Here is a 27,544-nt window from a genome sequence, read left to right as displayed (position 1 = left end):
TTCACACCCCACTGCTCACCTGATCACCCTACAACAACAAGATCCAGTACCTGACATTCCATGACCCAGTACTAGGTCATGACCTGTAGTTTGAAAACCACTGGTCTACAGATAATAAAAATGGATACAATTCATATTAAGTAATATAGAAATGAACTCACTAGAGTGAATGTTAAAGAAACCAGCTTTATTTTCTCAGTAATTGTAGTACTCAATTCATTATGCATAGTAAGTAAAAATATGTTACATTGTATTTTTTATCTTGATCACTGAATGTTACCAAAGATGATTTAGGAAATTATGATAATACTTTAGTTTCCTGTGCTTTATTGTGAATGCTTACTATATTTCAGAAAATCATTTAACCATTTAAAAGTCTTCCCTCCTCCCCCAGCACTATATTCACGGTACCACCTGTCTCCGCCACCCCTGCGCTGCCAATTTTATCAGACACAGCAATATGGGGGAGGGGGACAAGGGAGGCTGCCACAAAGCAGCCTCTGACTCTGCAGCAGGCCCAGGCTGCCTGCGCACCCGGCTCTTGCTACATTTAAAATTCAGAACTGCAGCAGGGGTAGCTCTTCAACCTGGTGCAAGCTGGGACTGAGCAAGCTTTCCCTTATTGACTAATTGTGTAGTCCATAATCGACTACACAATTAGTGAATTACCCGCCTCTTAACATCCTTCATTTGAAGTGTCCCTACCAATTAGAAATCAATCTAGTGAATATGGTTAACTTTTGGTACCTCTACAGCTAAACTGATACTTTGCTTAATCAATCTGAATTTGAACACTGGACCATTGTCACATGAAAATGTTACTTGTACAAGTAACATTACCATGGTAGACAAAAAGGATGATGCAGTAGCACTGGTCTGCTTTCCCAGTCGGTACTTAAGGGATTAATAATACAGGGAAAAAGTTGCTAACCTTTCCATAACTGTTTTTCTTCTAGATGTGTTGCTTATATCTATTCCACATTAGGGCTATGTCTACACTCCTGGCTTCTTGCGCAAGTACAGCCGTTCTTGCGCAAGAATCTGTCGAGCGTCTACACTGCTCGCCTGTTCTTGCGCAAGTAAATTTACAATACAGCGTGATAAGAGAGGGCTCCTTGCGCAAGAGTTATGCTCTTTTTTAACAGGTGTAAGCCCTCTTGCACAAGAGGGCAGTGTGGACGCTTAGCAGGGATTTCTTGCACAAGAAAGCCCTATGGCTAAAATGGCCATCAGAGCTTCCTTGCGCAAGAGAGCGCCCACACTGCCATGGGAGCTCTTGCGCAAAAGCACAGCATGCACATGGCAGTGTGGACTTTTTTTTGCGCAAGACTTCTTGCACAAGAACCCTTGCACAAGATGTTCTTGCGCAAGAAGCCGCCAGTGTAGACATAGCCTAGGTGCACATGAAAGACATAGGAAGTACGCTTATTAAGTTTGCAGATAATACCAAGTTGGGAGGGTTTGCAACTACTTTGGAGGATAGGGTCATAATTCAAAATGATCTGGACAAATTGGAGAAATGGTCTGAAGTAAACTGGATGAAGTTTAATAAAGACAAATGCAAAGTGCTCCACTTAGGAAGGAACAATCAGTTTCACACATACAGAATGGGAAGCAACTATCTAGGAAGGAGTACGGCAGAAAGGGATCTAGGGGTTATAGTGGACCACGAGCTAAATATGAGTCAACAGTGTGACGCTGTTGCAAAAAAAGCAAACACGATTCTGGGATGCATTAACAGGTGTGTTGTGAGCAAGACATGAGAAGTCATTCTTCCGCTCTACTCTGCGCTGGTTAGGCCTCAGTTGGAATACTGTGTCCAGTTCTGGGCACCGCATTTCAAGAAAGATGTGGAGAAATTGGAGAGAGTCCAGAGAAGAGCAACAAGAATGATTAAAGGTCTAGAGAACACGACCTATGGAGGAAGGCTGAAAGAATTGGGTTTGTATAGTTTAGAAAAGAGAAGACTGAGGGGGGACATGATAGCCGTTTTCAGGTATCTAAAAGGGTGTCATGAGGAGGGAGAAAACGTGTTCATCTTGACCTCTGAGGATAGAGCAAGAAGCAATGGGCTTAAACTGCAGCAAGGGAGTTTTAGGTTGGACATTAAGAAAAAGTTCCTAACTGTCAGGGTGGTTAAACACTGGAATAAATTGCGCAGGGAGGTTGTGGAATCTCCATCTCTGGAAATATTTAAGAGTAGGTTAGATAAATGTCTGCACAGCATGGGAGAGGGCGGCGCTGCGGGACCAACCCGGCAGCACCCCAGCTGCTCTGCCCCCGGCTTCCCCAAGTCAGCCGCTGGTCAGTTTCAGCAGCAGCAGACTTGGGGAAGCCTGGGGCAGAGCAGCTCTAATTGTCCGGCTGGCTGGAGCACTTCCGAGTTGCAGTTGGTACGGGACTATCAGGAGTGCCAGACCACTGGATGTCGGACAATTGGAGTTTTACTGTAACTTCTTTAAACTCATTCAGAATGTTGCCAAGAAAAAAAAAGTGCATATGCTATATAAGTGTCCATCAACCAAAGGTAGGGACTGACTGATAAACTGAAAGGGAAGAATAAACCAGTACTGAAAAGTTTGATTTTCACGATATAAGGGAAAACCAAACTTCTTTATAAATATAGTTAGGTGTATTAAAGTTGAATACATGTAAGAGTGATTTCCTGAATTTGCCCCAACTTCTGTTGTTTATTAACCAACATATAAACATTCACAGCAAACATGGTATAAAATCAGTGATTTCTAGACACTTATTTTTAAAATTATGAATAGAACAGTACAAGACTCACGCATAAATTCACTATTAAATATAGAAATTATTTTATTCAGATCTCTCAAGTAACAGGGGTCACAGTGTGGGTCAGAACATCCCAGAAAACAGTGGCTATTGCAAGGCTTTTTTAACTTCTTGTTACATAGTTATTACTTAGCCATCTAGCTTTTGGCTGTTTTCCCATGCTAGTGTGCCTCTCCTAAAAGATGCAATAAGAGAGGAATGAAGCTGAAATTCAAGAATGAAATGTTAAAAGCAGTGCGTGAAAATGTTCAAAACACTGCGTAATAATAAGAGTCACATGACTAATTTAACATCAGGTGAGAGTTAAATGACAAAGTCCCCAGGCACTGCTTTGAAAATGTTGGCTCTGATTTATCTTTATGCACTGAAAACTGTAACACTTCAGAAGAATTACAAGGTGTGAAGAAAAAACTTTAAATTGTAAGTGTATATTTTCCAAATATAAAGCAACCCAAGAGTATGCATACACATCTACAGTCTCTAATTAACCTAATAAAGCATTCTGCTGCATAGTCCAATCTCATTTCACTGATATATTTCAGACACATCAGAAGCCGTGTCTACACTGCATCTAGAAACAACCCTCACAACCCAAATTCATCCCAGCAGGGCCTGAATTCATGCTCAAAAATAGCAATGTGGCTGCTGTAGCACCAGCAAATGCTCAGGCTAGCCACCCAGGTTGGACCCACATCATCCCCTGGGTCTTTCCCAGCCTGAAGATCTCACTCCCAGTTGCAGACAGATGCTGGGAGTTTTGCCGCTTATTTCAATGGGGCCAGGATTTCACCTACTGTGTTTATTCATTGCCTTTCACCCCAAGATCTTTTGTATGGGCTCAAATTCCCAAACAAGGAGGCTACGTCTACATTGGCCTCTTCTCCGGAAGAGGCATGTTAATTTCCAACTTCAGAATAGGGAAATCCGCAGGTGATTTAAATATCCCCCGCGGGATTTAAATAAACATGGCCGCCGCTTTTTTTCCGGCTTGGGGAAAAGCCGGAAAAAAGCGTCTAGACTGGCGTGATCCTCCGGAATAAAGCCCTACTTCAAAGTAGGAATAAGAGATCCTCCGGAAAAGGGCTTTATTCTGGAGGATCGCGCCAGTCTAGACGCTTTTCCCCAAGCCGGAAAAAAAGCGGCGGCCATGTTTATTTAAATCCCGCGGGGGATATTTAAATCCCCCGCGGATTTCCCTATTCTGATGTTGGAAATTAACATGCCTCTTCTGGAGAAGGGGCCAATGTAGACATAGCCGGAGTGTTTTCATAATAGAATGGTATCTCTATATATTAATGGTTTGAATTTGTTTGGAACCTTTCTTATTTTTCTGACATATATGTGCACTAACGTGAACTGAACTTTTCTGTTCCAAGAAAACTACTAAAGAAATACAACACCCAAAAGTTGGTAGCCTGCAGACCTTAGCCTCTACTCCAGTGCAAATCCTTGATAGTATCTTTGCTATTCTTAACAAAAGAGAGACTGCAGATGCCACTTGTTTTTAATCATTCTAGATATAAGCATTTACTGGCTTTCATTCTGTCTCAATAAATAGTGAAACAGTGGAAGAACATCCATTGATTTTAATTAGATCAGTACTTACATGTTTGGGATTAGCTAGCAGACTGAGCCTACTTGTAAGAACATAACAAGAGCCATACTGGGTTAGACCAAAGGTCCATCTAGCCCACTAGCCTGTCTTCTGACAGTGGCCAATGCCAGGTGTCCCAAAGGGAATGCTCAGATAAAAAGTTGAACAAATCAAATATTACTATATTTTAAACAGAATTTTTAATCACTTCTTAATTTTAATGGACATTAAGGTTTTTTGTTTGGTTTAAAATCAAACAAAGTACAGATCGGTCTTTAATACAACACTGATTTTACCAGCTTCTGTCATTAGAATAGAATTATTCTTTAACCAACATATCAGATTAATTATACACACTATAAAATGTATTTAGTCACCTTTACTCTGTCTGTAAATTGGTATTTTGCTATAATCATTTCTTGCAACTGGCAAAAGTCTGCATTCATTTCTACTCCATATAGCTGGGATGCTGAGCTGTAAAGATAGCCCTACAATAAGAAAAGGAAATGTAATAATTGAGGTGCCTGTAAAATTACTACTTTTACTCTAAAGTGGAAAAATGAAACATTGTAAAGTGAAAAACAAACAAACATAAAAGTAGAAAATATACTAGAGTGAACTACATATATTTTCTGGGTTAAGAGCCTCTTTTGGCAGTTACAATTAATGTTTTTGAATATCACCATGAAAATACAGATGGAAGCTGACAGACCAAGGTAAGAAACGGAAAATAAGCAACAGAATCCAACTCCACTTCTACTAGTAAGATATGTGGAAACTGACTTAAGGAAATAGGGGGAAAAAAACCTTAAAAGTTAGCACAAAAAATTATAAATATAAACTTAAAGGGGAGAGGGAATTAACACATTTAAAGATTGTGTTGGGATTCTTTTTCTTATGTATTTTTTTTCTTTTGCAGGAGAACAGAAAGCAACAAAAATATCTCTCTCACACACACACACACACACACACTGTATGAATTTCTGCAGTTCATGTTACACAGTGATATGTGAAAGTCCAATTTGCACTTATAATGGGATGGAAGACCTAAGATCAGTATTTTCCTCCGAGACTGAACAATGCTACTTATGGATACAGTATTTTTTAAAGTACCTCTTATGTAAAAATGCAAAGCATAATTTATTTCACCAATAACTTAAAAATCGTGGAATTAAATATTCTAAAAATTATTCTAAGCTAACTTACCTTTGGACTAAAACCAATCATGGAAAGTTTCTGTCCAAAAGGAGAATTTTTAAGAAAGTCTGAATGTCAGAAAACAATCAGCCTATAACAGGTAAAATGTTACAACTTTCTCTACAATTAACACTATAGTTATGCTTAGCTAGCGTAAGAAAGTTGAAAAAAATAGTGCGACAAAACACACAAAGTTACAGGTGCAACTTATTATTAGAGCTATCTGAAGCCCTTCAACCCCTATGGCTAGAAAGGCAACCTGTATAGATGAAACATGGCAAACTGCCAATTCTGAACTACAAGCCAACAATATGATGAAAGAAAGAATCTTTTAACTTTACTGCTACTTAATCTTGAGGCTTTCTTTCATTATAACAATATAAGTGTTCCAGAACGCCAAAATAAATCTAATAGCTTCCAACAAAATTACTATTTACGGGCTCAATCCTGCAAACTTTCACATGTGAGAGGAACCTTATTCATATGAAAAATTCCAAGTTGGATTTTTCAGATGAGTAAAATTGCAAGTTCAAGTGTGTCCAAGATCAGGCCTTTACAGAAGACATCATCTTGAAGAAATTTGTATTAACTGATATAATTTATGCCCATATATATTTTGTACTATTGTTGGCCATGCATTTTACCAACAGCAATCTGAAATTACACTTGAGCTTCTTGAGAAAGTATTTTATAAGACAAAATGCTTTAGGTGTTAGCTATGCAGTGTTTCTCTATGAACGGTCCATGGACCAATACTGGTCTCTGAGATTTCCCTGATACAGTTTAGGAAAGTAGCAAGCCAGTATCAAACTCCTGAGAAACACTGAGCTAGGAGACAAATTGATATCAAAAGTATCTCTGTGAAATTTTAGAGTTTCCCAGCCTCACAATGGGATTTACCAAAACTCAGCAGAATATGTGGTCAGGCCAGGTAAGAAAACATTAATTTAGCAATGTGAGACTGAGCAGTAATAAACTAATGAGCAGCCAAAGCATGCAACAGCAATACACTACACTGCTGGACCACAAATTCTCATGGTTTGTGGAGGCAAGTCAATAAGTGAGATTGTGTTTTCATCTTTGTGACAAGCAGAAGGAGAACTGACTGTACAAGAAAAGAAGACCTCTTATTACCTGGATGCTGTATGCTACAGATGCCTTTTTGTTGATCTATTATTTCAGTATGGAACAATGAAAGTTGCCAAAGGAAAAAGAATGGCACAGAAACAATACCAATTCCCATGTTGGATTTTACCCCAAATAGCACTGCACCAAGCCTGGAGCCAACGTCAACCAGAATCTTTCCTGTCAGGTCTGGCAATGCATACTGATAAAGAAACTTCAGTTCCATGAGGGAAAAGGAATGAGAAATAAACTCTAAGAAATAAAAGCAGAACAAAACAAAGGTGTTATATGGGACAACATTCAAGTGCAAAATATTCAGCAGAGCATTACCCTACTCTGACACAGATCTCCTCTTCTAATTCTTCTTTCCTATACATTTTTATTACAGGGCTCTGCCAACCATCTGAATCCACAGTGTTTTGTGCACTGACTTAGGGTTTGTCTACACTTGAAACACTATAGCAGCACTGCTGCACCATTGCAGCTGTGCTGCTGCAGAACTTCTGGGTAGGTACCGCCTATGCAGACGGATAGAGTTTTCTCATGGGTATAGGGTAATCCACCTCCCTGAGACATGGTAGCTAGGTCAATGGAAGAATTCTTCTGCTATCCTAGCATTTTGTACACCAGGGATTAGGTCAATCAAGCTGTTACCCACAGGTGCAGATTTTTCAAATCACTGAGCAATATAGCTGGGTCAATATTTTTTGTATGTAGACTGGGCCTCAGTCACTAGATTAATTTAGTTGAATCAGTATCATTCCTCTACTACAGAGAAGTGAACTATAATTATTAGAGTTGATTGGAAAAATTCAAAAAATACTTTTTCATTGGAATTTACTGATTTGTCAAACTCTATGTTCCATGAAGACAATCTGACTTAGACAATATTTTTAGAATGCTTTTAGAACACTGAATGCTGCTGTAATGAAGTAGTTATATTTTGCATCTTAAAGGCTCTATTCTGGGGTAGAAGAGCTGCAACGGGTCAAACAGCAGCTCTCAGAGGCACGGTGCCTCCTAATGTTTCTACATAAAAAGGTGAAGGAGGAGGGCACTGGGCCTTTTCCTCTTTAGCAGTACACAGTCTGATCTCCTTCCTGACCGCTTTGTGGTAGCTTGTGTCGCTCATGCAAATGTGTACTGCCTATGTGTGCAGGAGGCTTCTTGTACTCTCCTGCAGGCAAAATATGGGGAATCATCTGGCCTGATGACTATCAGTTTAGAAAGACAAAGGCCAAGTCTACACTACAGACGTCTCAGAAAATAGCTGTGTCAATAGTGGCATGGTCCTTGACTGACATAGCTATAGGCACAAGCTCCTAGTGTAACCAGAGTTATGTCAGCAAAGCTGTGCTTTTATCAATATATCTTATTTTGCTTGGGGAACGACAAGGAGGAGGGGCAGGAAAAAGCTACATTGGCAAAAGTACAAGTTTTGCAAGTATAAACTGCTTTCATTCTAGATGCACTTGGCTGGTATAGCATGTCGGTATAACTATATTGGTAAAGCACTTGTAGACTTTACTTGGTCAAAGTCCTCAATCAGCTGGATGGTGTGTTGCTCGGCTGAGATACTGCATGACTATTTAAAAAATATATAAAATATCTACATCTATTGTATAGTCACAAATCAGCCAACATATCTATTTGGCTTGTGCACTCACAACACAGTACTCACCTAAAGATGCAGTCTTGTATGATCCACATGATACACAGTAGTTTCTACTCATTTTCCCTTTCTCACACAATGAATCTATAATGTCATCATCATAAAGGAATGCATCGACATGAACTGTTGGCTCAGACTGCTCACGTACCTGAAAAAGATGATAAAATCTAAGAAAAAAAATCACAGCCAAATCTCTCTATTTCACTTATAAAGATTTGTTTTTTAAATACAATCTAAAGGTCCAGATTGTGTCCTATGCATTGCATTAGGACTAAATTATGTATCACAAGTCTTAGAATTATGTGGCACTACTTCCTCACACTATCCACCTTACCCCATAGTTCAGTCCAATCAATCAAATGTAATATATATTTCTCCAAAATGGAGGGCTAGTCTAACCAAATTAAGCTTCATCGATTTAAGACACACAAGCTAATTTAAAAGAGGGGCTGCAGAGATTTATTTAAAATAAATGTGATTAAAAAAATGCAATTCTTGTGTGTTGATGTGGCCTTCAATTTTCAACTGACAAGTAACTGCTTTGTAGAAGTTGTCACGGTAAAGCTGGAGGTTTGAGCAGCTGGAAACGGACAAGTGGGACTTTTAATATCCAGGAGACAACAGAAGGTTATAAACTAGGAAAGGAATGCAGTCCCCCTTTCCTTTGGGGAGCTGAGTGCCTCATTACTCACCCCAGAAGCACACTAGGGTAACACTGCTTTTCTTACAATTGTCTAAAGAAATACACCTTTATATTTCAGGATCAGAAATACCACTGATTAAGCATGTATAATTTTTAATCAGATGAACATTACTGGGGGAGTATTCCTCAAGCAACCCCTACCTTCTCTTTACTTTCCTCAAAGCACTGGCATATAGGGCCAATCCATTTTTTCAGTTAAGAACTACATGCAGCTCCTCTGGGGATATATTAACTCTGTTCCTGGATTGAACAGAAGAAGTGTTTAAGTACAAGATATGCTATTTTTCTCCACCCCAATACACATGAGCTGTGCATCCTGCCTCTTACAGTCCCTAACATCTCAGGAAACAAAGAACTGGAAGTCAAACTTGTATCTCCTGAACTGTAGTGCCATCACATCACTGCCCCATCTTTTCAGTTGTCTTATTAGTTCATGTTCATATTGTAATAATGCCTAGAATCCCAATTAGGGATCATCAAGCCAGACTCTATATTCCATAGTCAGGTTAGCTGCATTGTGCTGGGCATTCTACATGCATATTAAAAAGACAGGCCCGTCTGTAAATAACAGTCAAAGTAAGTAAGTGAGGCACATTGAAGTGAAGGGATTTTCTCAAGGTCACAGAACAAAGCAGTGACAGAGTTTGGACCAGAACCCAGACTTCCAAATTCCAGTCCAATGCCCTAACCAATAGATAATACTGTCATCAGTACAGTGTTATAATCCCTGAGTGAGTGCAGTGGCACAGCAGAGAGAAACCAGAATGACGAGCTTACTTTTTGAATCGCTAGATGCTCCGAATTAAGCATTGCCTCAATGGGTAAGCAATTCCGAAGATCTTCAGCAATACTTCTGAGCACAACATCATCATTATTGAACATGAATTCATCAAAGTCATCTACAAAATTATTTAAAACAATCATGTGTATATCATGGGGACTGTAAATGATGACCAATATAGTACAGCTTTGATTTGTAACAATGCTAGATGTATTGGAGGTTTTGTGAAGCATGTTTTCCAATCTTTGCTGTTAGTATTTTCAGCCAGAGATAAATCTAAATCCTAATAACTTTGTTTATTAAAATAAGTATGTTAGATTTCAAATTATGCTCATATTTACAAATCTATAACTTACACATGATACTCTACATCCCACCAAAGCAATACTGTTTTAATCTAAGATATAAAAATATCAAAGATGTTTTAGAAGTGTTGTAAAAATGACAAAACTCACAGTTGCTTGCACACATACAATTATCAGAAAGGTTTCTATTATAGAGACCATCTTTCAAATAGAATGCCCCAAGTTACAAACACGTGACTTATGGACATTCACACAGACAAACAAAAGCTCACCTCAGGCAGGGATGTCCTTAGGATGTATGGGACCCTACACAGTACAGTACAATTAAACTGAGGCCCCAATGGCAACTAGCGGAAGGGGGGAGGGTGACAACTTTTTAGAGATGTGATTTTATAATTATCATTTAAAAACAAAGTATTTTAAAGCAAATTTTAAATTAAGGTCCTATAGATTAACACAGTACATTCAGAAGCTTCAGGGGTTAGCCGGGTTAGCCTGTTACAGAAAAAAAAAAAAGGTCTGGTAGCATTTTATAGACTAACAAAACATGTAGATGGTATCATGAGCTTTCGTGGGCACAGCCCACTTCTTCAGGTGACCAGAGTATGAGTTTAGGAGGTGCACACCCAAAATAAATAGGAGAGGGGAAGGGGAGGAGGGAGGGAAGAAAAAAGAAGGGGGGTGGGAGTCCGAGAGCAGAGAGAATCGGTAAGTACATTCAGACACTGACACTATATACGTGGGGTTGGCAAATCCCTGTTAAATGGCTTCATTAACACTTGAATAGCTCTCTCTCTCTCTCTCAGGTTCAATGTTCTGCTAACATTTTTCACTTTTAAGTTAACTTAACTCTCCTGAAGAAGCAGAGCAACAAAACCGGGTTAGGAAAGAGGCAGGTGGACTTGAAGGCTCAGTGGTGCCCCACATTTTCAGATGTCCTATGCAGCTGCATATTCTGCATCTAGGTAAGGACAGCTCTGTTGCTGTCAGTCCCTGAGGGGCTGAGGATTGGCCAAAGCCACAGGAGCTATACGTGGACCCAATGTCACATCCTATTTTTCACATCCTATTTGCAGATTTTTTTGTTGTTTTCCACATGGCGGCACCTGCAATCATAAGGATCTTCCCATTTTTCTCCTGATTTATCCTCCCATCCTCCTCTCTTTAGATCTATAATCAATTTTGTTTTAATCACAGAGGACTAGCTGAAACCTCCTTTTGCAGTTCCTCTATACTCCATCCACATTGAGCTCTGACCTAGTTTTAACCACCAGCATAGGCCAGGTTGCAGTTATACTTATTTTTTAAAAATTAACAACATGGACTGGCACCACCCATCAAAACTTTGTCCACACTTAAGACCTGTCTCTCCTCAAATAGCAATTACTTTCTATCCCATTCTGTCTGTCTTATGTATTTAGAATGTAAGTCTTTGAGTAAGGAGACTGTGTTTTACTACACATGCATACAGCACCTAAGACAATGAAAGCATGTTCTTAGTTGGGACTTCTAGGCTCTTCAAACTAAATAAAATGTTTCCACTACTACCACTAGTAGAAGTGCTAGAATAGACAGTCTGTCAATTGCAGCCACTGTTCAGAGCAAATCTAGAAGCCATAACGGTTCAAATACCAGGGGCTGATCCACACTAGGGTTTCCAATGTTTCTAGTATTGGTGGAGCTGTATCATGCCAGCAATCCAATGTTTCTAGTATTGGTGGAGCTGTATCATGCCAGCAACCATGGACAATTTTAAACACAGGATAAACACAGCCAAAGGCCAACTAAACTACAGTTTTAGCCTCAAAGTGGTTTTTGAGTCGGGTTTAAGACTGTGCCAGCAAACATGGCTTAAATAAAGGAGTCACTATTGACTGGTGCAAGAGATTAGTTCTTTCCACCTACAAAGAGTTTTGAATGTTGCTTCCACAGTGCTTCCCAAAAATGAGACCAAAAGTCACTTCCAGGTCTCTTATTATGCTGCAAAATATTATTGCTGGGTCTTTAGAACAGTTGGACCCCATCTAAGATTTATAGATGTTATTATTACTTAAACTGCGATAATGCCCAAAGGCCCCAATTACGATCGCAGCCCCACTATATTAGGCACTGTATAAGAACATGGGCTTTGACACAAAAAGCTTGCAATCTAATTTGAAAACTAATCTAGAGTGGGTAATAGTACGAAGGATAGGAAAAGACAGAGAAGAGGTAAACTGTTGCAACATTAAGTTTTGCAAATTACACAAACAGTGTGCACAAATCAGCTCCCCTCGCGGACTAGCTGCCTGCCACACCCACTGCTGCCTCTGTTATCCGGCACGCTTGGTGATTAGGGCGTTCTGGTTATCTCAAAATTCCGGTTATCTGAAGGAAAAACCTAGGAAAAACCAATGGACAATAATAGTAAAACTCAAGTTTTTAATATTGGTAGTTTTTTAGTGTGAGGCAGTTGGTTTCACATTTCTATTTTGAGTTAAAGATTATTAGTACTTCTTGAATAAAAAAATTGTTAAGCCAATCATGGTAAACCAAGCCAGGCCTGTGCACCTGAAGATGTGACAGTATTGTGGCTGGGGGCAATGCTGGTTAACAAAGTCTTCTGGTTAGCAGAGTGCCGGATAACAAAGGTTTCACTGTACATCTTTTTCCGGTTGCCTCTAAGATCAGCTGTCATATGAATAATGATACAGCATATTACAAGATCACTCTTTCAAGGTAAGGTGCTGAGTTCACACAATAATATAACCAAAACCCAGAAGACCATTCTATGTTTAATGAACCCAATAGGACAAACTGCTGAAATACGAATTCTGAAAAACAGATAACCAGCTAAAGCTACTTATCACCAAATGGTGACATTGTAGGACAAAGAAATAAAATGACTGGAACTCATTAACTTTGGGAAAGGTCCCAAAGTGGCAACTTATTTTAAGTATCACTTGTGGAATATTCCGAATTTGTATTTTCAATTCATGACTAAACATAATTTGAGAGGTTACCTATTTTATAACCAAAAAAGATATAGTAACACCTACTTCAAATGCACAAACCTTATATATCCATGTATTTCTAATCACCATTGATCACAAAATCTAGGTACCAAATATTTCAAATGTAAATTTCCACCTAACCCTGGGAAGGCTATATCAACTACACCTCCGGTAGGGTTAAACTAGATAGACTATTCCTTGATGCCTCTCTCTCCAAATAAGAAATCAAAAACTACCTCAATACACAATATCTTTCTTGTGTCATCGAACTGGGCCTGTTATTGGTACTAAATGGTGAGAATGTACAGTACATAATCCAAGCTCTAATGTGTACCTTCATGGAGCCAATAGCATTTAAAAAAAACGGAAGAAACTACACAGTGTTTATAAATTAGTTTAAAATGAATCTCAGTCAATAGGAGGATTTGCTGGAAGGAATATTACTGTCTGTATCCCACTCCAAAACTATTTCTGTTGGACCTGCTCAATGTGCATTTATAATTTAATTAACACGTTGGAAAAAAAGTTATACTTTGCCACAGCTCAGCCTTAATGTAGCAGGTTTAAAATTAGCCATGTAAACATCAAAAGCCTCAATCTGGATAGATAGCACCTCTGACTGCTGTACCATTTTGGCACTAGCAAAAATTAGACTGCACAGAACTATAATAGCAGTGGTGGGCAATCTGTAGCCCTGCGGCTCACAAGACATTTTGTTTACCATTGCTCGTGTGCAAAGTTGCCAGATTTCACTGATTTCCATCCATGTAATTTTTTCCCTATAGGAATTGCTAAAGTGATATACACATAAATTAAGGGCACATGAAGTGAAGTGTGTGCTGATTGCATACAACATTGGCTGTGAGAGCTGCATGTTCCCTCTTCATCCAATCAAAATACTGTTACGATTTAATGGGCACACCCTGAATATTTTAGTTACCCAACCAGTTAGCAAAACTGCCCCATGCTGGGAGACCATTTTCGCTCAGGGATGTTAATAAATGAGTCTTTCATGTAGTTGACAAGCATTTTACACAATTAGTTGATAAAGAATAGCAGTGCTACCACTCAAACCCGACTCCTGTTGGGTCTGGCAATTACCCTCACTGTGGCTCTGCTCTATAAGCACTTGTAATGTAGAGCTGCAGCAGGGGTTGATGCCAGGTCCCAGCACAAGCCAGGACTGAACCAGCCTGCCCGCCTCCTTGCTCTTAGTGCTGGGACCAGCATCAACCCCTGCTGCAGCTCTGCAGTATAAGCACTAAGAGCTGGGACGTGGGCAGGCTGGCTCAGTCCCGGCATGAGCCAAGACACAGCATCAACCCCTGCTGTGGCTCTGCACTACAAGTACTAAAAGCCAGCATAGGAGTTGATGCCAGGTCCTGGCACAAGCTGAGACTTAGTCAGCCATGGCCATGTGCTGGCTCAAAAATTTACTTGTGAGGGGAGTATTATAGATTAGCATTATCTGCTACATGTAAGCACCCACTTATGAGTTAAATGTTTAATCAAGCACACCATTACATCCTTATTTTGGTTATGACAATCTTGTCCATTTCAAAGAAAGAAGTGCAGCAGGGAACCTGTACAAGGGGGGACCGAAGTAGTTCCTGCTCACATGGTGTCTGGAATGCTGTGCCTTTCCCTTTGAAATGTACAAGAGCCACAGGTAGCTCTTGTACATTTCAAAGGGAGAGGCACAGCAGTAGGGACCAGTACAAGCACTTGGAAATGCCAAGTGATCCTTGGTGACCCAGCCTACCTCTTGCTCACAAAGCCATACATGGACCCCAGTAAGGATCAATTCAACTTTAGGTTGAGCAAGTGCAGAATGGTGGTTGAATGTGCTTTTGGACATCTAAAGGGGAGGTTTAGAAGTCTCCTGACTAGGCTGGATCTCAGAAAATGCAACATTCCCTTTGTGGTTTCAGCCTGTTGTGTGCTCTATAATCTTTGAGAGAGCTGGCAATGTTTCCATATGAATTGGATGGAGGGGGGAACTTCAGTACCCCTGCCCTTCCTAAAGGGCACCTGGTGGGTGAGGGGCCAAAGGTGGGGCACTCTTGTAGTGAGGGAACACCCAGCAAGACCCTTTCACCTGCCTCATGATTCTGTCTCCTCTTTATGTTTTTATGAGAAGCAATCCCATTCCAGGCACGTGCCATTTTCCTAGCACAATGAAAGCTTTACCTTGCTTTAAGTTGTAAAAGAGTAGGGATGTAAAAACCATCCAAGAGTTAACCAGTTAAACTGCTTGTTTAACCGGTTAACCACTGGCCCGGGGGAAAATATACAGATGGTCAGGGCTCGACAAATAATGCAATCTACTCACCCGTGGCGAGTAGATTGTAACCCGGAAGAGCCGGGTTCAGGCGATCTGCGCATGCGCAGATTGCCGGACAGCGCAGCTGGCGAGCCCTGCAGATGGTAATGTTTATAAAACTGCTTTTTTCCTTACTAAATTAACTACTTTTTAAAACGCATTATTTCTAATGTATTACACTATTCAGCATTTTACCCTGGGAAAAAGGTACATATAAAAATCATACTATATCTGTACTATTTTAAACTATTAGTGTAGGAACAATATATATTGATAAGGGGATTTTTAGTCTTATCAGTAGAACTCTACCAAATTCACAGTCCACTTTGGTCAACTTTATAGTCATAGAATTTAAAAAATAGTAAATGTAATTATTTCAGCTACTGAAATCTGAATTTTCATGGTGCTGTAATTGTACAAGTCTTGACACAAAAAGAAGGGTTTTTTGGGGGGGAGGGATTGCAAGGCTATTGTAGGGGGTGTTATGATATTGCTACCCTTACTTTCGCACTGAGGGTGACAGTGCCACTTCTGCCTACAGAACTGGGCAGCTGGAAAGCAGCAGCTTCTGGCTGGGATTCCAGCTCTGAAGGCAAAACTGCCACCAACAGCAGCACATAAGGATGGCATGGTACTTCTATGCTACTGCTAGAATGGTGCTGCCTTCAGATCTGGGTAGTTGGCCAGCAGCTGCCAGACTCAGGCCACCCAGCTCTAAAGGCATTAGCACAGATATAAGTGTAGCAATACTGCAGACCAGCCTAAAATCACCTGTGTCCCCCATCCCCTGCTCCTCCATAACTCCTTGGGTCATTGCCCCCAATTTGAAAAATGGTGGTTTCCCCCATTAAATCTGTATAGTATATGTAAAGGCATTCAAAAGACAAGACCACCCAGTCCATGATCATAGAATAATAGGACTGGAAGGGACCTCGAGAGGTCATCGAGTCCAGCCTCCCGCCCTCAAGGCAGGATCAAGCTCCGTCTTATCCCCTTATCAATATATGTTGTTCCTACACTAATAGTTTAAAAATGATGCATTTTTTAAGGCTGTGAATTTGGTAGGGCTCTACTGAATGTATGACTCATTGGTAAGAATCCACAAATAGACTTTTAAAATCTGTTTTAAAAGCTTAAAATACAAAAATGGTTTTATTGTCAGTAACAAATATGACTTAATGACCTACTTTCAGATTTGAAATGTGGATTCCTTGAAGTGACAGTGTCAATCCTGGTCACGTCAACTCATCCCACCCTGCTCCTGAGGTTAACTAAAGTACCCCAGAGTTTACTGCATGAGGTTTTTTTTAAAAAAAGCATAAGCCCTCCAAACCTGAAACCACACCACCTCTCTATAAACATAAATATCTCTCAGGACACTTTTATAAATATAACTCTGGAGGATCAGTTTACACAATACTCTCAATCCTCTAGCTGCAGTGGGCACCATCACTAAGGGCTTGGGAAAATAAATCCAGGTGCATGTTCTGAGTCAATGCTCTTTTCAGTTTACACCACACTTTTAGAGTTTCAGCACCAGATCTGCTACTAGCAATGCTCATTCATTTATTGCTCACGAATGCTCCAGTTTTTTATATAGTAAAGATGCCTTAGGTTGACAGAAAACTGGCAGTGATAACCGAAGTCCCCATAAAACCAGTATGTCTCCCCCTTTAACACAACGTGGGCATATTAAAAGTAGCCTCTTTCAAACACTGAACTCTGTACCCCAATTTAATGGAATATTTGCAAGGGGGCTCCCACATTGACTTTAATTAGCCTTTAGGTTTTGTCCAAGTTTCCTGGGGCAAAATTTCTTGGACTTGGCTCTCTCAGTATTATTTTAGAGAAGTACTAATCTATCTATCTATCATTTTTTGTTACTATTTGACAGTTAATGTTCCATTTCTTCAAGATCTAAAACTGTAATTCAAAGGAGTCTGGAATGTAAATCACCAGAAAATGACGTACATTACACTGTAGTGTGTGGGATGAGGAAGCTGGTTGCGACAGAGTGAAAGCAGTGTTGCTAAGCAGCTGCCTGAAGACAGTAGACTATTTCTATCATCATGTGAAAAGACTTGGAACTTCTGTTATTTGTAAGAACTGAAAAGTATTACTGTATTTTATTCTCTATATGGGCAGAAGAGAAAAATCAATGTCTTATACTTATGTTACCATAATTACTAAGGAATATTACTCATGGAAACTCTTAAACCAAGAAACTGACATTTTCTATTTGAGTACTTAGTTGTTCAGAAATGTCCTTTTTCTAGGCAAGATAAAAGTTACTACTTTTTGCTATGCTATAAAGATCTCAAATTACTTTTAACTGATGTGCCAGGTAACATTTTGCATATTTATCACTTTCATAAAAGTAAAATCTTAATAAATTGTTTCAAGTAAAAAAAAAACCCCCATCATGCTCTCTTATACATGATTCCACGTTACTGCATGAGGATCCACCTGCTCAGGTCTTTATGTCAAGCTGCCATGAGCTGCAAAAACAACCCTGGGGTTGTGATCAGGATGTGAGCCTGAAATAGCTCTGATGATGTTGGAACCATGCCAGCCCACCTCAACTGGAACTATTGCAGTGCAATATATTGATGAGAACAGAAATAGGACTGAGGTAGGAGTATAGAAAAGACAGGGAGAAACTTGTTTTTCAGAAGATGTTGTTTTCTCTATTTTATTTCTCCTTTCCCAATTTACAATCAAATTGGTTTCCTGCTATTATTTGGTTCTTCTTTTGCCATTGTTTCTCTGCTCCATCCTCTGCATTCCTAGAAATACTGGGCTCTAAATTCATTGCATGATTATGGAGATGTGATCACTTTTCACCATCTCTCATGATACTGGTTTCTCCTTGAGTGGATTCTAGAAATGTAGTCAAGTGTTGACTAGACATCTTAGTACTGACTTCCTGAAATATCTAATCCTGTCCCAATCTTAGTGGTTATGGGAGTGCTCAGATATTACAGCAATGATGTGGCATAAGCACTTAGACCAGCAGTGGACAACATAGGTGAGGTAACGGGCCACTAGTGGACCTCCATCTCCATGGGCCGCAAGACTGTCTCTAGGGACACAATAGTTTTGCTAACTGCACTTGCATATCTAAAATTTGCAGGATGTGCCCATTGAATCGTAACAGCACTTGGATTGGATGAAGAGTGAGCACACGGTTCCCACAGCCAATGTTGTGCACAATCAGCACTTACCTCACTTCATATCATGTCACTTTAGCAATACCAGTAGGAAAAAAAGGACATGGACAGAAACCAGCAGAATCTGGCAACCCTGCACATGTGCAACAGTAAACAAAATGTCTCGTGGGCCACAGATTGCCCACCACTGACCTAGACTAGGGATGTAAAATCCCATTTAATCAATTAAACTTTTAACTGGTTAACTGATTAAACAGGGCCGCCGGGCAGGAATCCGTTCCAGCCTGCTGGGTTAGAGCTGCCACCTACCCACCATGACCAAGCTAGAGCAGCCCTGGCTGCTTCCAACCCTGTGCTGGGCTGCCACTTGCCAGCCTGCGTGGGAGTTGATGCCATTTCACAGCTAAAAACACAGATGGTTTCCTGCTTGTTTTTTGCCTGGTGCTGATGCAATATTCACTTGCAATCTTTCAAAACTGTGAAATACAGTAGCCAAAAGTGTATCCCTGATTCTTAAATAATTACATGCAACACAGTAGTCTTGGTATTACTGACAAATGCGATTTTCCTGAAGAAGGAAGTGTATGCAAATGAACTAGGCAAATTTAAGGGCTACATTCTCATGGCAGGAGGCTACCATTTATGAAAGGCAAACTATTTCAACTTCTAACAATAGTGAAACTCTTAAAACAGGGAAGATTCCTGAGAAGACCGAATGAGGACACCCAATTATTTTGTTCACTAACTGGTTAGTCTAGTTGCTCAATTCTGTATTACCAGTGCATCCACTCTATCTTGGCGTTTGATCTTCTACATGTAAACTTAAAAAAAATGAAATGCAGTTACAAAACTGATGCTATGTTAGTTTTGAATTGGTCTACAAATCATAGGAATGTATGGCTCAAAAAAAAAAAAAAAACACCTTGGGTGATCTAGTCAATAGGGATGTAAATGTCCATTAAAACAGTTAACCAATTAAAATATTTAAACTATACTGTTAACTATTGGCAGGCTGTCAGAGGGCAGTCGGGGACTAACTTACCCATGTTGCTTTGGCTCAGCCAACTCAATGAAACCAGAGCCAGGGTCTTGCTGTCCCACTACCAACGCATCCAGAGTCCAGCCGGATGGTCCGATGCAGACAGGGCTACTTGGGCCTGGTACAGCTGACTGTCCAACTGGCTACCTGGTAAGCATTCCAGTAACCCTAATGCCTACCGAGTAACCAGTTAACCTTTTTCATCCCTACTATTCCAGTCTTTTGCACTCATGGCAGGACTAGGGATGTAAGCGACTACTCAAGTAATCGACTACCTGATAAGACCAGGCTTATCAGATAGTCGAGTGACTACTCAACTACTCACTCACCCCTCCCTCACCGCTGCTTCTGTACCAGAGACAGCAAGAGTGGGGGGAGGGGAGGAGGCAGGGGAAGCAAAGCTGCAGTGATTCTAGAGCCAGCACAAGCTCGAACTGTTCAGACCTGACTTCCGCCAGCGCCAGGAATTACCGCCGCTGCAGCTCTGCATTTTAAATGTAGTATTAAGAGCTCAGCAGCTCTTACTACATTTAAAATGTAGAGCCACAGAGGTGCAGAGTCTTCCACCTTTCTCTGAAACATCTGGTGCCAGTCACTGTCAGAAACTTGATATTAAGCTAAATCTATCATGATCATAGAACTGAAAGGGACCTCTAGCAGTCATTGAGTCAGTTCCCTGCACTCACGGCAGGATCAACCACCATCTAGACTAGGGATGTGAAACTATTAACTGGTAAGCATACCAGTAAACATGAGTCTTACCGGTACGCTTACCAGTTAACCGGCCCCGCCAGTGAACTCTAGCATCCTTGACAGATGTTTGCCTATCCCGCTCTTAAATATCTCCAATGATGAAGGTTCCCAACCACCCCAGGCAATTTATTCCAGTGGTTAACCAACCTGATAATTAGGACATTTTTCCTCATGTACAACCTAAACCTCCCTTGCTGCAATTTAAATCCACTGTTTCTTATTCTATCCTGAAAGTAATAATTTTTCACCCTCCTTGTAACAACCTTTTAGACTTGAAAGCTGTTATGATGTTCCCTCAGTCATCTCTTTGCCAGACTAAACAAACCCAATTTTTAAATCTTCCATCATAGGTCATGTTTTCTAGACCTTTAATCATTTTGTTGCTCTTCTTTGGACTTCCTCCAATTTGTCCACATCTTCTCTGAAATGTGACATCCAGAACTGGACACAGTATTCCAGCTGAGGCCTAATCAGTGCAGAGTAGAGTGGAAGAATTTCTTCTTGTCTCTTAATTACATCACTCCTCCTAAAGCATCCCAGAATGTTTTTTTTTTTTTTGCACTAGTATCAGAGTGTGGACTCATATTTAGCATGTGGCCCACTAGGGCTCCCAGATCCCTTTCCACAATACTCTTTCCTGGGAGCATGCCATAATCAGATATGGATTAGGGATGCAATAGTGTAGTTGATTAACCAATTAACTGACAAGCAAAATTCATAGATTATTGCTATAGACTGCAGGCTTTCCACCCCCTTTTCCCCCCCACACACACTTACCAGTAGATTTTTTAGCAGGCTGTCCAGCTCAGTCCTGGCTTGAAACGGGTCTGGGACCTACTCCTGCTGTGGCTCTCCATTTAAAGTGTATTAGGAGCTAGGCAGGCAGGCAGCCTGGCTCAGTTCCAGGTCATATTGGGTCCGGGAGCTCAGACCCAGCCCTAGACAGGGGCTGCTGCCTCTTTATCTGAGGTAGCAGCACAGGGCATCAGGCAGCCAGTCTATGAGGGGAGCTGGTTTTTAAACTGCCTCCCTTTGTGAACCACCTTCTGCCTAGCACCCTACACTGCTGCCTCTGATACAGATTCAGCAACGCCAAGTGGCAGGGGCCTCCTCAGGAGTGAGGCTGGAGCACACTGGCTGCTGGTCCTGCCCCCAGAGACTATAGAATAGTTGACTAACCAATGAGAATTCTTGACCTTATTCAACTATCCAATTAATTGATATTTAATCCCAAGTATGGAAATTCCTATATTTCCAACTTGCTGTATATCTAATCAGTTGATGGCTGGAGATCTTACCTATGTCTCTCCTATGTTGCTGACAGACCAGGTCAGCCGGTTTCTCGGAACCCTTTGCAAAAATTTCTTCCTGCAGCAATAGATAACTGAACATTTGCACTAGTTTTAAAGTTACCCACAAACTTTTAATATTGGAACAAAAAAATAGCCTGTTGGGAGTGTTCCTATATTATTGGTGGTGGAATACTGGAGTTGTAGGTGATGGTTACAATTGCAACTTTTGGTAAACAAGGTATTGTGAGGGACAGGTTTAGCACTTGGGCTGACAATGACAGTCCTTTGTCTACTTGACTAACTAGACTCAATGGCTCAGAGTTATTGATTAGATGGAAGCATTTGGGGGGGGGTCTCAAACCATACCTACAATAGGAAAACACAGGTGTACCTTCAGATTTAAAAGCATGTTAGCACTGTGCTGAATAAAATGGCTATGGCTTCGGAGCATTATTTAAATTAATCCTGTACATTTTCAACCTTTTCAGAGGTTGTTGTGAACAGTCATAAGTCTCTAATAAGTTTAGTTTTAACTTTCCAAAGTCTCTTTTAGAAATAGCCGATACATTACTCAAAACTGGTTGGTACAGTACTATCTGGGACTCAGGAGATGCTACTTTGTATTAGACTTCCCATGTCACATTGGGCAAATTACTTAATCTTTGTGCCTCAGTTTTCCCCTCCCCCCCAAAAAATTTAAAAAATGAAATAAGAAAGTACTTGAATCCAGAGGAGTCTTGTAGGGATAAATACATTGAAGATTGTGTAGCACTCCAATACAATAAAAATGAGAGTCAGACAGACAGACATAGAAAAGTGCCATCACTGAAAAATATTACAGTTTACTATCAATAATAGGATGTCAATGTGCAGTCAACTACGTGATTAACTGATAAATTTAGGATTAACCAATAAACCTATCAACTATACAGGCAGTCCCCGGGTTACGTACAAGATAGGGACTGTAGGTTTGTTCTTAAGTTGAATCTGTATGTAAGTCGGAACTGGCGTCCAGATTCAGACACTGCTGAAACTGACCGCCAGTTCTGACTTACATACAGAATCAACTTAAGAACCCCAGGCGTCCGAAGTCAGCTGCTGCTGAAACTGATCAGCAGCTGATTCCAGGAAGTTCGGGGCAGAGCAACTCTGCCGGGGCTTCCTGTAGTCAGCGCTGGTCAGTTTCAGCAGAAGCTGACTTGGGGACGCCTGGGGCAGAGCAGCTGGGGTGCTGCTGGGTTGCTCCAGTAGCGCCGCTCCTGGGTGCTACTGGACCAACCTAGCAGCACCACATCTGCTCTGCCCCAGGGTCCTGATTCAGCCGCTGCTGAAACTGACCAGCAGCGGCTGAATCAGGACCTGGGGCAGAGCAGCTGGGGTGCTGCCGGGTTGGTCCAGTAGTGCCCAGAGCGGGCGCTGCAGGACCAATCGGCAGCGCCCCAGCTGCTCTGCCCCAGAGTCCAAAACAAAAGCCTGGTCTGCTGGGGGGGGGGAGCACACTAGCTGCGCCCCCCCCCTCCCCAGCAGACCAGGGACACGGGGAGCAGAGCCTCTGAGGCTTTGCTCTGGCAAAGCCTCAGAGGGAGGGACCCCGCCGCTGCTGCCGCTTCAATCTGGGTGCCTGTGGTCTGCTGGGGACCGTCCCCAGCAGACCACAGGCCCCGGACTGAAGCCGCAGCCGCGGGGGGGTCCCGCGCCTCTGAGGCTTTGCCAGAAGCAGACAGAAGTTGCTACCACCCCGTTCTGCTGCCTCTGTATCAGGGCAAGCATTTTGGGGGGAAGGGGTTGTCACTGCCCTGCGACCTGACCCTTGTAGCCTAAACAACACCAATTTAACTTCTCATTATCTTTTACATTCCCTGTTACATCAAGCAATTAAAAACTTATACAACAAATAGTCTAGTAACACTTTAAAGACTAACAAAACACGTAGATGGTATCCTGAGCTTTTGTGGGCACAACCAGTCATCTGAAGAAGTGGGTTGTGTCCATGAAAGCTCAGGATCCCATCTACATGATTTGTTAGTCTTTAAAATGCTACTAGACTATTTGTTGTTTTTTAAGTTTTGCCTGTTACAGAAACTCAGCTACCCCTCTGAAGCTTTCAAGCAATTAAAATCAGTGTTGATATTGTTTACAATCACTTTTGTTCGTATGTCTGCAGTGCAAGGCCTGGACTAAAAACTGGATTTTACCACAGTTTAAAGAAGTGAATCTTCTGCCCAAGACTGAGGCCTGGTTTACATCAGGCCAGAAAGGTTGGCTTAGGGCATGCAACTCCAGCTAAGCAAAATGTGTAACTGGGGTCAGCTTACCTTAAGCCAAGCCTCGGCAGCATCCACACTGCAAGAGGGTGAAGGGAGCAAACGTTTCAGTCAGCTTCCCTTACTCTCTGCAAAAGGAGGAGTACTGGGCACCAGCAGGAGCTGCTCTCAGCATCCAATTTAGGGGGTCTATAACACACTAAATCAAATGCCAGACTTGCCTCTGCATCGTGGATCTAATGGAAAATATAGACATGCCCTGAACGTTTGAAAACGACCCCAAAACTAATCCAATTATACTAATGCTTATGATAACAAGGTGCATTCCTAGCGCCCCAGCTCTCCCAAAAGCGAAGAAAAGCTCGAACACCTGAGCCTACTGCGCCCCACAGCCTCAGACCCCCAGCCAACAGGAAGCCTACGTGGTTTTTATTGAAATCTCGAGGTTTTAAGCCAATTTTACGATGTTCGGTGTCCAAGGGGCGGCAGCTGCACGCTGCTGGGGGCCGACACCGGAGTTTCTCCCGCCCAGCCAAGCCCGACCCGGCTCCCCCGCTCCGAGAAGAGAAGACGCGCGCTGGTGAGGAGCGACCCCTCCCGAGGGCGGCACTGACTCCCGCGCGGAGGCAGCCACGCGAGCAAACGAGGCGCCTCACTGGGCCCCCGGGCAGGAGCTCACACGACACAAGGGGAGGAGCCGCGCGCTGCCAAACCCCCCCGGCCCAAGGGGCGCGGCACGCGCAGCGCCTCGAGGTGCCGAAGGAAGCCCAACCCCCGCGCGGCGTCTGCGGCTCGCTAGGACCAGGCACGTGCCGAGGCTGGCGAGCGTGTCCCTTACTGGTCGTCCGCATCCAGTGCAACAGACGGGACCGGTCGGCCGCGCGCGCGCCCCTTAGCACAGCCAGCACCGCGCTCCGAGCCCCGGTGAAATCCATCGCCCGCTGGATCTTGACCCGCCGCCCTAGAGCGGGCAGAGCGCAGCACAAATGTACTGCGCATGTGCGAAGATGGCCGCGAGCCTTATATCCCCGTTGCACGTGCTTTCCAATGCGCATGTACAGGGAGCACCCCCTTTTCTCGGGCCGGAAACTCAGTACTGGAGCCCCTGGTCGTCTCGGGGCCCTACGCGCATGTGTGGAAGAAAGAGCCTCCTTTTCTCTAGGATCACTCGGATTTGGTAGGCCCGCAAGGAAGAAGGCGATTCCCACCCCCAGCCTTTCCTAGCCCTAGAAAAAGGCCCCCTCCGTGCGCATGCGCACGCGCACAATCACGTGCGTGTCCGGCCCTCGCACAATTCACGGTTGCTCTGGCTGCCCTCTCAGTGCGCATGTGCATTAAGAATCCCTGTGCCTCCCGACTCAGCGGGGAGGAGGTGCGCTGCCTTCTAAGGTGGCTACTCCTGCAGCTAGTAGGCTGCGCGTTACGCTGCTTTAGAGCGTCACGCGGGCTCTTTAAGGAAAGCCATAAAGGGAAGAACGTTTGCTCACGTGAAAGCAGAGATCATCTGCCTTCAGGAAACCCCCTTTGGTGACGTGGAAGCGGCGAGCTCGGGGGCTAGATGCGGAAGGGATGTTTTGTCCAATGGACGCAGGAGCTTTGTTTCCCAAAAGACTTGATTTACAAATTCTAGATCTTGATACAGATGAGGCGAGGCTAGGAACTCTGACTCTGCCTATAGGCCTCAGAGGGGTAGCTGAGTTAGTCTGTAACAGGAAAAACTTAAAAAACAACAAATGGATTGGTAGCGCCGCAGAGACTAACAAAACATGTAGACGGTATCATGAGCTTTTGTGGGTGTAACCCACTTTAGATGACTGGAGTATTAGAAGTCCAGATCCAAGAATAAATAAGGGAAGGTGGAGGAGGGAGAGGGAAAAAAGGAGGAGGAAAGAAAAAAAGAGACAGTGAGTAGATGGTTCAAATAGTTACAGGAAGCTGACAAGAACAATTAACACCTCCATTGTTTGTATGCTTAATTAAATCATTAGGATGTAGATGGTTGTGTGCCAGCCAACCAATGCCCCTGTTCATATTATTTGCATAAGAATTAAACTTGTAAAGGAAGTTAAATTCCAATCCTTCCCTGTTTATTTGGCTTGTGGAATTGGTCTTAAAGAACATGGTGGCTTGCAGATCCATTAATGCAGTGGTCCCCAACCTTTTTGTGTGGCGGGTGCTGCACCGGTGGGTGACGTCATCCCACTGCATTGCCCGGCCAGCCAGCCGGCCCTGTGCCAAGTGCGCCTGCACCAGTGCCAGAGCCCCCACTGCAGCCATTTCGCCACTCCAGACCGGCCACCCTGCTCCCCCGGCTTCCCTGCCGTGCTCCCCTGCAGGTTCTCCTGCCATCGGCACTTCCCCACAACCCATCACGGCATGAGTTCGGCACCCGCAGTGCATGCGGCCCGTCCTCCCCCGGCCATCCCGCATCGTGACCCCGACTAAACGGGCACATAAAAGCCCTGGTGGGTGCCTTGGCGCCCACAGGCACCGTGTTGGGAACCACTGAATTAATGAGTGTTCAGGCAGATTAAAGTGTTCTCCAACAGGTTTTCGTGAATTGCCTTTTCGGATATGATTTGTGTCCATTAAATCTTTCCCATAGAAATCATCTAGTTTGGCCAATATACTTGGCAGTGGGTTTACTGTCCCATGCAGTGGCAGTTAGACCACTTACAGTGGGAAAGAATGAGTTTGCTTTAAGACTATAGCCTTTGCTGAGAGCCAGTTAGCTTTTTCTTCAAGCAGTAGAAGCTAATACACTAAGCTCCAGAGCAGTGTTTCTCTACCAGTAGTATGAGTATCTTTAGGGGTACTCTAGAGAACTCCGGGGGGGGTATGTCAACGCAACTGAAATTTGGAGAAAAACAATTTTTTTGTAAGTTTTACAGTGCTTTATAATTTTTGTGCTTTTTACACCCAAAAATTTCATCGCCTACCCGGCTATTATTAAGTTGTTTAAACAAATTCATTGCAATGGTAGAAAAAAATTGTGTGTCTGAAAACTGTATGTACTGAGGGTACTTATAAGTTTTTTTAAAGAGGAACTTTATAAAAAAAAAGTTGAGAAACACTGCTCCAGAGGTCCCAGTTTCAGTTCTGCCTGGCGGCATTAGCTATGTACACAATAATAATGTCCATGTTTTTTCCAAATTAATTAGTATCCCACCAGTGTATCGATCATCATATCAGAAGATTAAAATGCAGTCTTAAATCCTTCAGACGAGTCAGACTGATGGTACCAATTTACTTAATCACACTTAAGCTAGAAACATTATAAAATTATAAAGAAGTATTGGGGTTAAAAAATTATATATAAAATCCATTACAGAACCCTACCTTGAAGCAGTGTACTTCTCCCCCCCCCCCCCATCTTATATTCTACATATTGACAAATAGGTGTCTTCACAGAATAAACTTTTTTTTTTCTTCTAAACAAATGGCACCCCAGAAATAGCCCAGTCCATCCTATGAGACATATAAAAAGCTTTTGTTAGGGGTAGCTCAATTCATTCCGAATATCCTGCAAACAGT

At 42.3% G+C, this 27,544-nt stretch overlaps 1 protein-coding gene across 1 annotated transcript in view; it reads right to left on the bottom strand.

Moving 5' to 3' along the window:
• The window catches only part of LOC102456449 (uncharacterized), a 32,624-nt gene extending 7,443 nt beyond the window's left edge, over positions 1–25,181 (bottom strand). The window contains exons 1-5 of the mRNA XM_075926932.2: positions 24,849–25,181; positions 9,868–9,989; positions 8,397–8,535; positions 6,846–6,967; positions 4,771–4,881 (exon numbers count right to left, since the gene is read on the bottom strand). Of these exons, the coding sequence (XP_075783047.2) occupies positions 4,771–4,881; positions 6,846–6,967; positions 8,397–8,535; positions 9,868–9,989; positions 24,849–25,065 (711 nt within the window). The 5' untranslated portion in view covers positions 25,066–25,181. The remainder of the gene's footprint in view (positions 1–4,770; positions 4,882–6,845; positions 6,968–8,396; positions 8,536–9,867; positions 9,990–24,848) is intronic.
• Positions 25,182–27,544: the final 2,363 nt, after the last annotated feature.

The sequence above is a fragment of the Pelodiscus sinensis genome, chromosome 5, assembly GCF_052426305.1.
Source record: "Pelodiscus sinensis isolate ZL-2025 chromosome 5, ASM5242630v1, whole genome shotgun sequence".
Taxonomy (NCBI): domain Eukaryota; kingdom Metazoa; phylum Chordata; order Testudines; family Trionychidae; genus Pelodiscus; species Pelodiscus sinensis.
Note: the sequence above shows the minus strand (reverse complement) of the source record. Positions and strands in the feature narration are given on the sequence as shown.